Below are 13,017 nucleotides of genomic sequence, written 5' to 3' on the forward strand. Positions count from 1 at the left end.
TGTGTCAGCCAGCAAAGCGATTAAAAAAATCCTGACCAAAAGCACCTCCTGCATCATCTATCTCCATCACAACATTCTACACATTGGAAGTCCCAGATAGCAATTTAAACCAATTACCTCCAACTCCAGACATCTCTTTGATTTCTGATATCTACATGAATAATTGATATCACTAACAATGACAGAGCAATCTCTTCCAGGCCTACTGGCTACAACCTCCAACTAAACAAAGCCACCTGCTGTTGAATGGCTCTCACCTCTCTAACTCTGTCTCTGTAAACACTCAGGGAGAAATCTTTGAACTTTAAAATCTGGGCTGGTGTCCAAACTTCTGAAATTCTTACAGCTACCCAAAAAGTTAAGCAACACTACAATTTAGAGGTCATTTTTACTTTTTGGGGAAATCATGAATAAGATGATAGTAACAACCCAGTGACTTCTCATCCTTGGTGATTTCAACCTCCATCTCACTTCATCATTCTCTCTTTCTTCTGAGTTCATTGTCCTCCTATCCTTCCTTAATCTCTCCTTTCATCTAAACTCCCCAGTCCATATTCACGGCTACCCCCTTGATCTTGCCATCTCATGTGGCTTTTCCACTCCCATTGTATCAATCACAGATAAGGCCATCACTGATTATTTTGTTGTATTGCTCTCCACCTCTCTCCTCCTTTCCCCACCTAATCTTACTTCCTCAACACCTCTGCCTCAGCTCATCTGCTGCTGAAACCCTCATCAATACTTTTGATACCTCTAGACTTGACCAATGCAGCACATCTCTGGTCGGCCTCCCACGTTCTTCCCTCCATAAACTTGAGGTCATCCAAAATTCTGTTGCCCATGTCCTAATTTGCATGAAATCCAGTTCACCCATCACTCCTGTGCTCATTGACCTACAATGCCCAGGGATTAAGCAACACTTCAATTTTAAAATTCTGACATAAAAACAAGAAATGCTGGAAATACTCAGCAGGTCTGGCAGCATCTGTGGAGAGAGCAGCAGAGTTAACGCTTCAGGTCAGTGACTTTTCTGATCCTTGTTTTCAAATCCCTCCATGGCCTCACCCCTCCCTATCTCTGTAATCCCCTCTAACCTCATAACCCTCTGAGATATCTGTGTCCCTCCAATTCTGGCCTCTTGAGCATCCTCAATTTTAATTGCTCCACCATTGGTGGCCATGCCGTAAGCTGCCTGGTTCCTAAGCTCTGGAATTCCCTCCCTAAAGCTTTCCACCTCTCTACCTCTCTTTCCTCGTTTACGACACTCCTTAAAACCTACCTCTTTGACCAAGCTTGCGGTGATTTGCCCTAATATTGCCTTATATGGCTTGGTGTCAAATTCTGTTTTATAATGGTCCTGTGAAGCACCTTTGGAGATTTTATTACATTAAATGTTCTTTGTAAATGCAAGTTGCTATTGAAGTCTGGCAGGAAATTGGATTTGTGCTTTTATTCTTCATTTAAAAACAATCATTAAATATTGCGCCAATATTTTGAACCTCGTTGCTTCTCATGAATCTTGACTTTTTTTCTGCCAATCTTGCAAACTGTTTCAAAGATTAATGTTGAGTTTTTAATTGAGGGCAAGTGAGCTTAGTCGTGTGAGTATAAAAAGAATCAAAGTGCCAGGGCTTTATTTCTATGTCAGATTTTCAGAATGGGACTAAGGTCTATCTGGCTTTGGTCGGCCAGGATTTCAGCTCCCTAACTGATGACTGCCCATCCCATCTAGGACCAGTATGACGCCAACTTAACTCAAAGATCCACATGTGTAGAATCCAAAAATAGAAGGGGTGAATGGAGTGAGTGGGCCATGGTGGTGGGTGGTGAAGAGTTTTGATCTTCTAATCTTTCAAGGGTAAAATTGATTGGGATACTGATGGTTTAATGGTCCTGGAGTAGGAGGAGCCCAAAGTTCAAGGGGAGAAAATTTGTATCACTATGGACAAAGAGAAGGGAGTTGATCTAATTGGCTAGTTCTTTCAAAGGGCTGGGAGAGGCATGGCAGCTGAATGGACTCCGTCAGTGCTGTAAGATGCTATGAAGTTTGACTATGCTATAATTTACTACTGCTGTCTTTAACCTCAGAGCTTTAATTTCAGCTAGAAGTTTTTTTTGAGACCCCTATTGAAATGCTTTCTGAAAGTCAAAATAAATAACGCTATATGTTAATATAACCATCTAACAAATATGTTATTGCCTCAAATATTTCAAATAAATTCATTAGATGAAATCTGTCTTTATAAACTTATGATGGTTTGCAATTACTGCCATTGTAGTTCTTAAATGCACTTGAATTGGTTCCATTGTAATATACACAGTAGCAGGGAATTTTTCCTGTCTGGAACCACTTCCATCATCTCCCTTGGGAGTCTGTTCCATAGATTGACTGCTTTTTCACTGAAATATTGTTTTCTGATATTAGTTTTAAATTTACCACCCTTCCAGTGCAAGCTTCTGGTTCTGGGTGAGATGAAATAGCTTGTACAAAAGCAAAATACCGTGGATACTGGAAATTTGAAATAAAAACAGAAAATGCTGGAAATACTCAGCAGGTTAGGCAGCATATTGTGCAGAAAGAAACAGAGTTAAAATTTTAGGTTGATGCCCTTTCACCGAATCTGATTGACCCAAAAAATTACTGTTTTTCTCTCTCCACAGAGGCTGCTGAGTATTTATTGCACTTTGTGTTTATTAAATAGTGTGTCATGGTCTATATTATTCAGTTCCTTTTGAATTCTAAAGAGAACATGTCCAATTTACATAACTGCTCATGATTCAATCCCACCATCCCCTCAATCATTCTGATTGCTCTCTTTTGTATCTTTTCAATGGCTGCAATATACTTTTGTACTCTGGCACCCAGAACTGTTCACAATATTACAAGTGTGGTTTCCCCAATGATTTATAATATGGTAGGGTTACCTCACTGATGGATACTTTGCTTTACTCACTCAACACATTTATTGCATTGTTGCAATATCTTTCATTTATTGTTACTCAGGGCCGCCACATCTCATTCATTTTCCACATACATTATTTTCTTTTCATTGGACTTTGCACCCATCTAACATTGAATTGCATCTGCCACCGGCTGCCCAATTGCCAAATATGCTAAAATCCTCCTTCAGCTAATCTTGTAGAGCTTTGCAGCCTATCACCTCCATCAGCTTTGCTGCTCCCAACTTCCACATTTTCAAAGAAAAAGTAAAACTCCAGTCACCCCCATCATTCAATCTTGGCCGGTTGCTAAAAAAGAAATGTACGTCTGGGAGGTTGCGAGGTGCGTTCATCCAGTAAGAGGGTGCGAGTCAGAAAACCCGGATTGGCGGAGTTTGCAGTTTCGGAACGGGGCGGGGCGGGGCAGGAGGGAGAGAGATCGGGAATCCGGGTGGGAGGCTCCGGTTCTGGTTGAGACTCCAGCTCCGGGTTTTGTTTTTGGCAGGCGGCCGGTGGCGCTGCCGTTTACCTGGAGTGCTCCGGCTGTTTATGATTGTGAATAAACACGCGCTCGGAGCTGGTGTTGGGCAGAGCGGCGAACAGGAGGAAGCTTCGATATTTCATGTCATTTATTAGCTGAAGCGGCGGCAGGGTCGGGCTGGCGCTGGGCAGGTGTTCATGAAAGTTAGCTGTGATTTACGTGTTAGAGCCGGGTGAGTGTCAGTTTTTTTTTTGTCCATTATTTTATTGCGAGGTGTGGTGAGAGGGAAAGGGAGCGGGGGGGATTTACATTTCCTGCCGCCGGTCGGATCGGGTCTTTCTCACACTTTCTGGTTCCTGGCGCTTGAGTAAGAGAGGACCGGGGATGCCCCGTGCCAGCCCCAGGCTCCGGCTGCCAGCTCCGCTTCCCTACTCCATCCTCGGGCTCGGGCCTGAGCTGGATGTTAGTCAAGGTACAGGCTTTGTTCCGGGTGCTCTCCCTGGCAGTCTCACGGGGGAGACCGCCTTTAGCTTTTACTTACTAAAATTAATGCAAACCTTGCTTGGGCTGTGTGAGTGAGTGAGAGAGATCCCTTGCTGTGTCCGGCCTTGTGCACAAGGCCCAATGCGGCCCCCTTGACAACAGAAAGCTGCTGTTACTGCGCCGGGGATTAGTCTGGTCCCTCATCCTCTCATCTCCCTCTGATTTGATGCAAACGGTTGGAGAAATATTTCTGTAACACTCCTTTGAAATGCAAGTCTGGAATAATTTTCATTTGAATAAAGGATGCAATATAATTGTTGGCAATTTGTGGGATTGAATTAATTGTCAGTGTTCTTCGTATGGATTAAATGACAAAAAAACTCAACTGTTTTTCGCAGTGAAATCTGTGCCTCCAGTTTTAGTTGCTGTGATTAAAGCAACAACATTTAAAGCTAAAAGGTAATCCAAAACAAGGCAGCTATTATGAATTGGTACAAAAGATTAGGCTACATTTGTGACATGGTATAGTTCTCAACAGGCCATTATACACAGGCAGAACCAGGGAATGGGTACAGTGAAGATTTATTAGAACATCAAGAATGAGAGGCCATGGCTATGAAAAGAGATTTGAAATATTGGTGTTTTTTCACATTGCATGAACAGAGGAACTTTACAGGGGAGAGAATCCATTAGAGGTTTTCAAAATTAGTGAAAGCTTGAGAGGATAACTAGCGATGATTGTTTTCACTGGTTAGCAAATCAGTAATCTGGAGACAGCCTGAAGATTGTTACTGGAAGGAGGATATGGAAGCAAGATATTTTTTCATGCCAAGGCCTATTGGAGTATTGCCACAAGTGGCTGTTGAGGCAGAGCATAGAAACATAATTGGAAATATATTTTGAATGGAAGGCCATAAAATGATATAGGGCAAGAGCAGGGAAATGAGAATCAAGTAGACAGCTCCAGTTCATGGGTCAGGAGAGTGAATGGCCTTCTGTGCTGCAATTTCTATAATCCTGAGTAGCCCTTGTTTCTAATTACTGACTAACCATTTCAGTAATCAGTTACTCTGAGTTGAATTTATTCACATAGATTTATGAATACAGAAAAATAAGCTTTTTAAATTTTTTCTGTTTTATGGTTTATCAACTTGATCAGTAATTCTCCTGATTGGTGCTCCAACAACAGTGCAATTACCTTTTTTTCTTATTTGTTCGTGGTATGTGGGTGTCACTGGCGCTGGCAAGGTCAGCATTTACTATCGATCCCTAATTGCCCTTAAGGTGGTGGTGAGCCGCCTTCTTGAACAGCTGCATTTCATGTAGTGCAGGTACACCCACAGTGCTTTTACAGAGGGAGTTTCAGGATTTTGTTCCAGTGACAGTGAAGGAATAGCAATATATTTGTAAGTCAGGATAGTGTGGGAGTTGAGGGGAATTTGCAGGTGGCGGTGTTCCCTTGGGCCTGCTGCACTTATGCTCCTAGGTACTAGAAGTTGTGGGTTTGGAAGGTGCTGTTGAAATAGCCTGAGAGTTTTATGGTGGCCGGCGGGTGGGGGGAAACAACGTGACATTTGTGCAAAAAGGCATCTCCATAATTTGCTTACTTCTGCAATGCTGTGAAGTTATGTATCCTTCACTCTGTTAACCTGATGTAACCTTTCAACATTGTTGTGGGAATTATCATTTCTGTAGAGTGATACTGTTGTGGTAATACTGCTATATAGTTGAGAATGGGATTTAAAAATTTCAACAACTTATGTGAACTGTTTAACCAAATTTGTAAAAAAAAAAAAATTGCTTTTATATAGTGCCTTTCGCAACATCAAGACGTCCTAAAGTGCTTTTGAAGTATGGTTACTGTTGTAATGCAACAGTTCCTCAATCAGCAATTAAAGAAATGACCAGATGATCTGATGCAGTGATGTTGGTTGAAGGATAATTGTTGACCAGGATACTGGGAGAACTCCCATGCTTTTCTTTCGAATAATGTTGTGGGATCTTTTACCAGCATCTCTATTGACCCCTTTCCTCTAAGCTTGTCTAACATCCAGTCCTGGATGAACAGAAATTTCCTCCAACTAAATCTTGGGAAGACCGATGCCATTATCTCCTGTCCGTGCTCCAAACTCCGCTCGCTAGCCGTCAGCTCCGTCCCTCTCCCTGGCAACAGTCTGAGATGAACCGGACTGTTTGCAACATTGGTGTTGCATTTGACCCCAAGATCAGCTTCCAACCACATCTGCACCATCAGTAAAACCACCTATTTTCACCTTTGTAAAATCACCTGTCACTGTACCTGCCTCAGCCTATCTGCCACTGCAACCTCTGCCTTTGCTATCTCTAGACTTGACTCCTGACTGGCCTCCCATGTTCTTCCCCCAGTAAACTGGTTATCTAAAACTCCACTGCCCGTGTCCTAACACACACCAGATCCTGTTCACCCATCATCCTTGTGTTCATTGACTGACATTGACACCTCATTAAACAATGCCTCAATTTTAAAATTCTCCGAAGTTCCGAAGAAGGGTCACTGACCCGAAACGTTAACTCTGCTTCTCTTTCCACAGATGCTGCCAGACCTGCTGAGTGATTCCAGCATTTCTTGTTTTTGTTTAAAATTCTCATCCTTGTTTTCAAATCCCTCCATGGCCTCATCCCTCTCTATCTCTAATCTCCTTCAGCCTCACAACCTTCCAAGAAATCTGCACTCCTCTAATTCTGATTTGCTGTTTTGATTGTTCCACCATTGGTGGCTATGCTTTCAGCTGCCAAGGCTTTAATCTCTGGAATTCCCTCCCTAAATCTCTCTACCTCTCTTTCCTCCTTTTAAGATGCTCCTTAAAATCTACCTCTTTAAGCAAGCTTTTGGTCATCTGCAATATTTCTTTATGGCATGGTGTCAAATTTTGTTTTATAATGCTCTTGTGAAGCATCTGGGGATGTTTTATTAACTTGAATTTACAAAGCACATTTAACTTATCATTGTTGTCTAGAGACTACAGACATGGCCTCAGTTTTAATGTCTCCTCCGAAAGATGACCCCTCTACAGTGCAGCACAGAAATGTCAACCTATAATGTACTGTGGAGAAAAACATCAGTTAGGGTGCCATATTGATGGATCTGTGTCATACCTGTTGATCCTTAGTCATAAAGAAGTACAGCACTGAAACAGGCCCTTCAGCCCACCAAGGCTGTGCTGACCGTCAGCCACCCATTTATACTAATCCTACATTAATCCCATATTTCCTACCACATCCTCAACTTCCCTCAATTCTCCTCCCTACACTAGGGGCAATTTACAATGGCCAATTTACCTATCAACCTGCAAGTCTATGGCTGTGGGAGGAAACCAAAGCACCCGGCGGAAACCCACGCGGTCACAGGGAGAACTTGCAAATTCCGCACAGGCAGGGCCCAGAACCGAACCTGGGTCGCTGGAGCTGAGAGGCTGCGGTGCTAACCACTGTGCCGTCCTTGTACATATGTTTCTCAACTTATAAGCTTTTACAATTGGTACTGGTGCTTGGTACTGTACTCTCTCTTAGTGTCTGTACAATGTATGACTATGATACAAATGGACATTTACTGATGTACAGCAATAAAATTATTTTGCTTTTCATTATTGTTGCCCCAGCAGATTTAGAATATTTCAACCCTAAATGTTATATTGAAAATTCACAGATTAGTTAAGTAAATTAATGGTGTGTGGTACTGCATTATGTTTGGCTTTTGGCCATCATAAACAATTTCTCTCTCTTGTCGCTCTGTTTTTGGGCAGCTGCATTTGCATATCTGTAAACAGGAAGAGATAATGTGGGTTTTTCACTATGTACGAAAGGAGGGTGATGAAAATGTTTTGCACAGTTTAGGTAGTTGTCTAGCTCTTCTCTTGAGAGTAGCGTACTTTCACAATGGTCACATTGCATTACCTCTTGCTGTCAATTAATTTACTGGCAGGGCTCCAAATGAATGGAGTTGGATAGCTCTTAAAATGTAAGAGTACCTGTAACACCAATTTCTTATAATTGTGATGCTAACTTGAATTTAACAAATAGAAAAATTCTTATAATATGGATTTTTACACTGCTTCCATTGTAGTGTATCACCCCTTTTTCTCCAAGAATCAAGTAATTTTGGTGTTTGTCCCATGTCCCAGTGAGCAGGAAAATGTACTTCCAATCATTTCTTCAATCTTCTTCAGTGAAAATGAGATTGCTTTCAGCACAAAATCTCCCAGGAAGTTCGCAAGATTGGCAGCTGCCATGCTTGTGGGTTGAGGTAGCGAAGAGTCTATAAGGACAAGGAGGTGAATGAAAATTGTTGGCTTGGAAAATAGCTTTTTTTCATGAAAGAAGTACACTGAGTAAACATCATGCAAGGGACTTAAAGAAAGTGAAATGAGAAAATAAACTGGTGTAATCATTTAAAAATAAATTAAAAGAAAATATAACTTTTTTTCCCAGTCCAACATTTTGAACTCCAGTTCCTTAATTATCCTTTTGCTTTTTCGTGAGGAAAGAGACAAAAGGACATTTCTTGATGGCATTCAAGCTGTATCTTTATACAAGTTGCTGAACAAAGAATTCATTGTAAAAACTATAAATGACTTACGAATGAATTACAGCATACTGTTCTTTAATTAGTATATTTTCCTTAGCCCTCACGCAACATGAATGAATTCCTGTCAGTAGATTACCTTTTCTCCTCCCCATTTTGTGGTAATACATAACTATATTTTACTCAATTGCGGCTATAAAACCTCTACACAGAAACGGGTCACTTGGCCCAACTGGTCCATGTCAGTGCTCATACTATACGAGCCTCTTCCCACCCTGCACTGTATCCTCTATTTCTTTCTGCCTCAAGTGTGCACCAATGCTATCTGCTTCAGCCTTTTAGAGCATACTGCAAGGGAAAGATTACATTTTTGTTCATAAATCTACAGTAAATCTTTTTCAAAAAATTAAGGGTTGAGGCATTTGTTTTATTGTGTACACAGAAGCCAACTCTCTGTCTATGCATCATTTATTTTTATTTTATCTTGCACCTAATTTGCTGTGCATTGCACGATCAAATTGTTGCTGGGGAGAAATGGTGGTATAAATTCGGTGGTGCATGCCACTTGGGTGGTCTTAATTTGACAATACAGTTAGTGTTGGTATATGGAGAAACTTGCATTTATTTAGTGACTTTCATGTCCTCAGGACATTGCAAAGTGCATCACAGCTAATTAATTTTTTTTTGTTCTTTCATGGGATGTGGGCGTCACTGGCAAGGCCAGCATTTGTTGCCCATCCCTAATTAGCCTTGACGACTGATAGGCTTGCTCGGCCGTTTCGGAGGGCAGTTAACCACATTGCTGTGTGTCTGGTGTCGCGTGTAAGCTCGACCAGATAAGGACCGCAGATTTTCTTCCCTAAAGGGCATCAGTGAACCAGATGGGTTTTTATGACCGTCGATGATGGTGTCATGCTTGGCCCCACCTGCCAAGAATGAGGCACATCAATTTTGTCATGAACATTGATTTTTAACTGTTGTTGGAGCGAGAAAATGACTTGTTAAACAGATCAGCCGTGGCTGGAAAAAACTTTAACATGCTTACAGACATCGAGGGTGAGGAAGCTCATTCCAGGGCCTGCTGAGGAGGATACAACCCACAAGGGCCAGGATTGGTTAGACCAGCTGGTGACATAACTAACTGGCTGTTCCAGGGTTTTTGACCGAGTTTGAACTCGGAAAGACTGTTTGCTCCTGGACTGAGAAGATCTCTTCTGTGTGCTCCCATCTCTTTCTCATAAGTCTCCAAATTCACTAAAGACACATGAACCCAATGAGTGAAAAGTCTCCTACAGCGGACAATGTTTAAGAAGAATACTGGGCCCCAATGAAAAGCAAGATCTAGCTACAATCAAGGACTCTGCAGTGAGCTCGAAGATCCGTAACAAAATCCCTCCTCAGAGATTGCCTCAGACTTTACCATTTTATTTTTGCTTCTCTTTTCTGTCTCTATTTGCATGTATGTATCGCGTATGCATGTTAGCATAGGCGCATCGTGTATATTCTTTAAACCTAAGAAAGCCTGTTTGTGCTGGTTTGTTTGCCTTTATAATTGGAAAGCAGTGGACAAAGATTCACCAAGGGGGAGCTAAAAACACGATTTGGTTAAAATTAAACCCTGTTACAGTAAGACCAGGTGAAGGCTGAGAGGGACCCCTAGACACCTTTCTCACCTGGTTGTAACAATAGTTTCATGGCACTGTTACTGAGACTAGCTTTCAGTTCCAGATTTTTATTTATTAATTGAATTTGAATTCCACTGCTGCCATTTTGAAGTGTAGTCCCTATTTTGTAGGCGAACACAGCAATGTCCCACATTGAGGTGAGCGACCGCTTCATTTGTTTTGGTCGAGTTGGATAAAGGAGGAATCTTGATCAGGGCACTAAATGTGTCTCTTCAAAAGAGCAGCATGCACTATGGGATCCTTTGTATCTACCTGCAATGGCAAGTTTAGCATTTTGGCTGAAAGATGGCACCCCTGATAATTCATTACTCCCTTGGTACTTTAGTGAAGTGTTGGCCTCTCCTTTATACTCAAGTCTGTGGTGGGCTTGAGCTTACAACTTCTTGATTTAGGGGAATGAGTGCCACTGCTGAGCCAAGCTGACACTTCACACATGAATAATAAATGGTTAATCCAAAGTGGATTGCTCTCGGAAGCAACAGTATTTCTGGGACACAGCCTAACCGAAATCCTGATGCATACTATGAACAGGCCAACAAAGCAATTTTTGCCATACCTACTCAATATGGGACTTCACACATAGTGGGGAAAGTAATGGTCTTGGAACATTGTTGCTGCTTGTGATGTCACTGTTCATGTTCAGTTGTTTTAAGGTGAATTAGCTTGCAATAGGAATTGTCTGGCTATACAAATGCGGAGGCTTCTACTACTTCAAGATCTGCAGCTGGTATTGCAAGTGATTCTGCAATATTACTATTCCAAATGGATATCAGATTCACTGAATGGAGTGTCCATTTGGAATATTAAACATTGCAAACTCCAATTTGATTTGGGTATCGGTCTTCATTACTCCTAGGTTATTTGGTCAGCACATTATAAGAGATGTATTTATTGTATTCCCATTGCTCCTCCACATATATTCACTGTCACTAGTCAGGTTTCCCTTTTCCTTGAATACATATATTTTCCATATCTGCATTTGCTACTTATGTTGTTGCATTGGTGCCTTCACCTTTTGCCTCCATTTGATAGATAATCCATTGTGTCATATTGATCATTCTTTATTGTATCTACTTATGGTTACAGTTTTGTGTTTGGCTTTGGGTAGTAATAATATAAAGAATCTTCGAACATACTTGGGTATCCTCGAAGTGGTCAGATCTATTTCTGATCTTAACTGTAGTAAACAATGCTCTAATGTACTCAAACAAAAACAAGAAATGCTGGATTCACTCAGCAGGTCTGGCAGCATCTGTGGAAAGAGAAGCAGAGTTAACATTTCGGGTCAGTGACCCTTCACTGACCCGAAACGTTAACTCTGCTTCTCTTTCCACAGATGCTGCCAGACCTGCTGAGTGAATCCAGCATTTCTTGTTTTTGTTTCAGATTTCCAGCATCCGCAGTATTTTGCTTTTACACTAATGTACTCATGCTTTTTTAGTACAGCAGTACTAATTTGTAACTTCTGAATAATCTGTTAAATTATTGAATTATCAGAAGTCATGGTATCAATTACTCTGTTCTATGATCTGGTTAGCATACTAGAAGCATGTCCAATAGTTGAGATGTCAAGGAATCTTGTTTATATTGAGATGCAAACCGACAAGGGTTTTTTTGTCATATTTTAATTAATTGTTTAAATTGCAAAAAATTTTACTTTTTGAGTCACTTGTTAAAATAGCTAAACTCTAACGGGGATTGGACCAGAAAAGTCTCATTGGGGCCAGTAACAGCTTTGAATCTGACCTATTTTGGTAATCTATGTTACTCTTTATGGGACCTTGCTGTGTACATATCGGCTGCTACACTACCCTACATTCTCTGAAAGGGACTACATTTGAAAAGTACTTATTTTGGGACAACCTGAGGTCATGAAAAATACAATACAAATGCAAGTACTTTCTTTCTTTACGTGACCTTGTCCACACCAATATACCTTTCGCAGATGCATTTGAGCATAATTGTATTGGTAGGAGTGACCGCCATACAGTCTTTCGGGAGCTGAAGTCTCGTCCTCACACTGAGGGCACCCTCAATTATGTTGTGTGCCACTACCACTGTGCTAAATGGGTTAGATTCAGAACAGAACTAGTGGCTCAAAACTGGCTTCTGAATGTTTTGGGCCATTAGCAGGAGCAGAAAGTATTGCATCACAATCAGTAACTTAATGGCCCAGCATATCCCTCACTCTGCTGCTACCATCAAGCAAGGGACCAGCCCTCGTTCAATGAGGAATGCAGGAGAGCAAGCCAATCTGGTGAGGCTACAACATAGGATGACATACATGCTAAACAGTATAAGTAGCATGCTTATACAGAGCTAAGTGATCCCACAATCTACGGATCAGAACAAAGCTCTGCAGTCCTGCTACATCCAGTCATGAATGGTGATGGACAATTAAATAACTAACTGGAGGTTCCATGAACTAAAGGTCGGCTACCTGATCCGAACCAGACGGGACCCGACGACGTGTCGGTGTTGGGTCGGGTTGCACTTCTGGGTCCGGCATTCTGACGCGGTTTGGGCTGGTTAAGACATGCTTTATCACAGGTAAGAGGTTCCAATGTTAATTTTTGGACGAGAAAGTTGGTTTTGTTACCGTTATTTTAAGCTTGTGCAGATGAGCAACAAAGTGAAAAACGGAAGGTAAGTTAACTGATGGTCACGTTGGACGTGGGAAAAAATGGTTGGGCTCGGGTCGGATGTGGTTCTGTCTGGCTCAGGTTGTTTTTTTTTCTTTTTGCAGACCCAAGCAGGCCTTTACCATGAACACCTCCATCCCACAGAGCAGTCTGTCATTTTGCTACAATGCTAACAGCAATCCTGCATCACAGTGTATTATTATTATTCCATTCTTTGCTGCAAAT

The 13,017-nt window shown here is 41.5% G+C and overlaps 1 protein-coding gene across 2 annotated transcripts in view; it reads left to right on the forward strand.

Annotated features, from left to right (window-relative positions):
- The first annotated feature begins 3,420 nt into the window (after positions 1-3,420).
- Positions 3,421-13,017, forward strand: part of gramd4a (GRAM domain containing 4a) — a 212,909-nt gene continuing 203,312 nt past the window's right edge. For both annotated transcript variants that reach the window (XM_068059128.1, XM_068059127.1), the window contains exon 1: positions 3,421-3,653. Coding sequence is in view for 1 of the 2 variants with exons in the window: in XM_068059127.1 (XP_067915228.1) it covers positions 3,619-3,653 (35 nt within the window). In the remaining variant the exon portion in view is untranslated. The remainder of the gene's footprint in view (positions 3,654-13,017) is intronic.

The sequence above is a fragment of the Heterodontus francisci genome, chromosome 27 (assembly GCF_036365525.1).
Source record: "Heterodontus francisci isolate sHetFra1 chromosome 27, sHetFra1.hap1, whole genome shotgun sequence".
NCBI classification, from domain to species: domain Eukaryota; kingdom Metazoa; phylum Chordata; class Chondrichthyes; order Heterodontiformes; family Heterodontidae; genus Heterodontus; species Heterodontus francisci.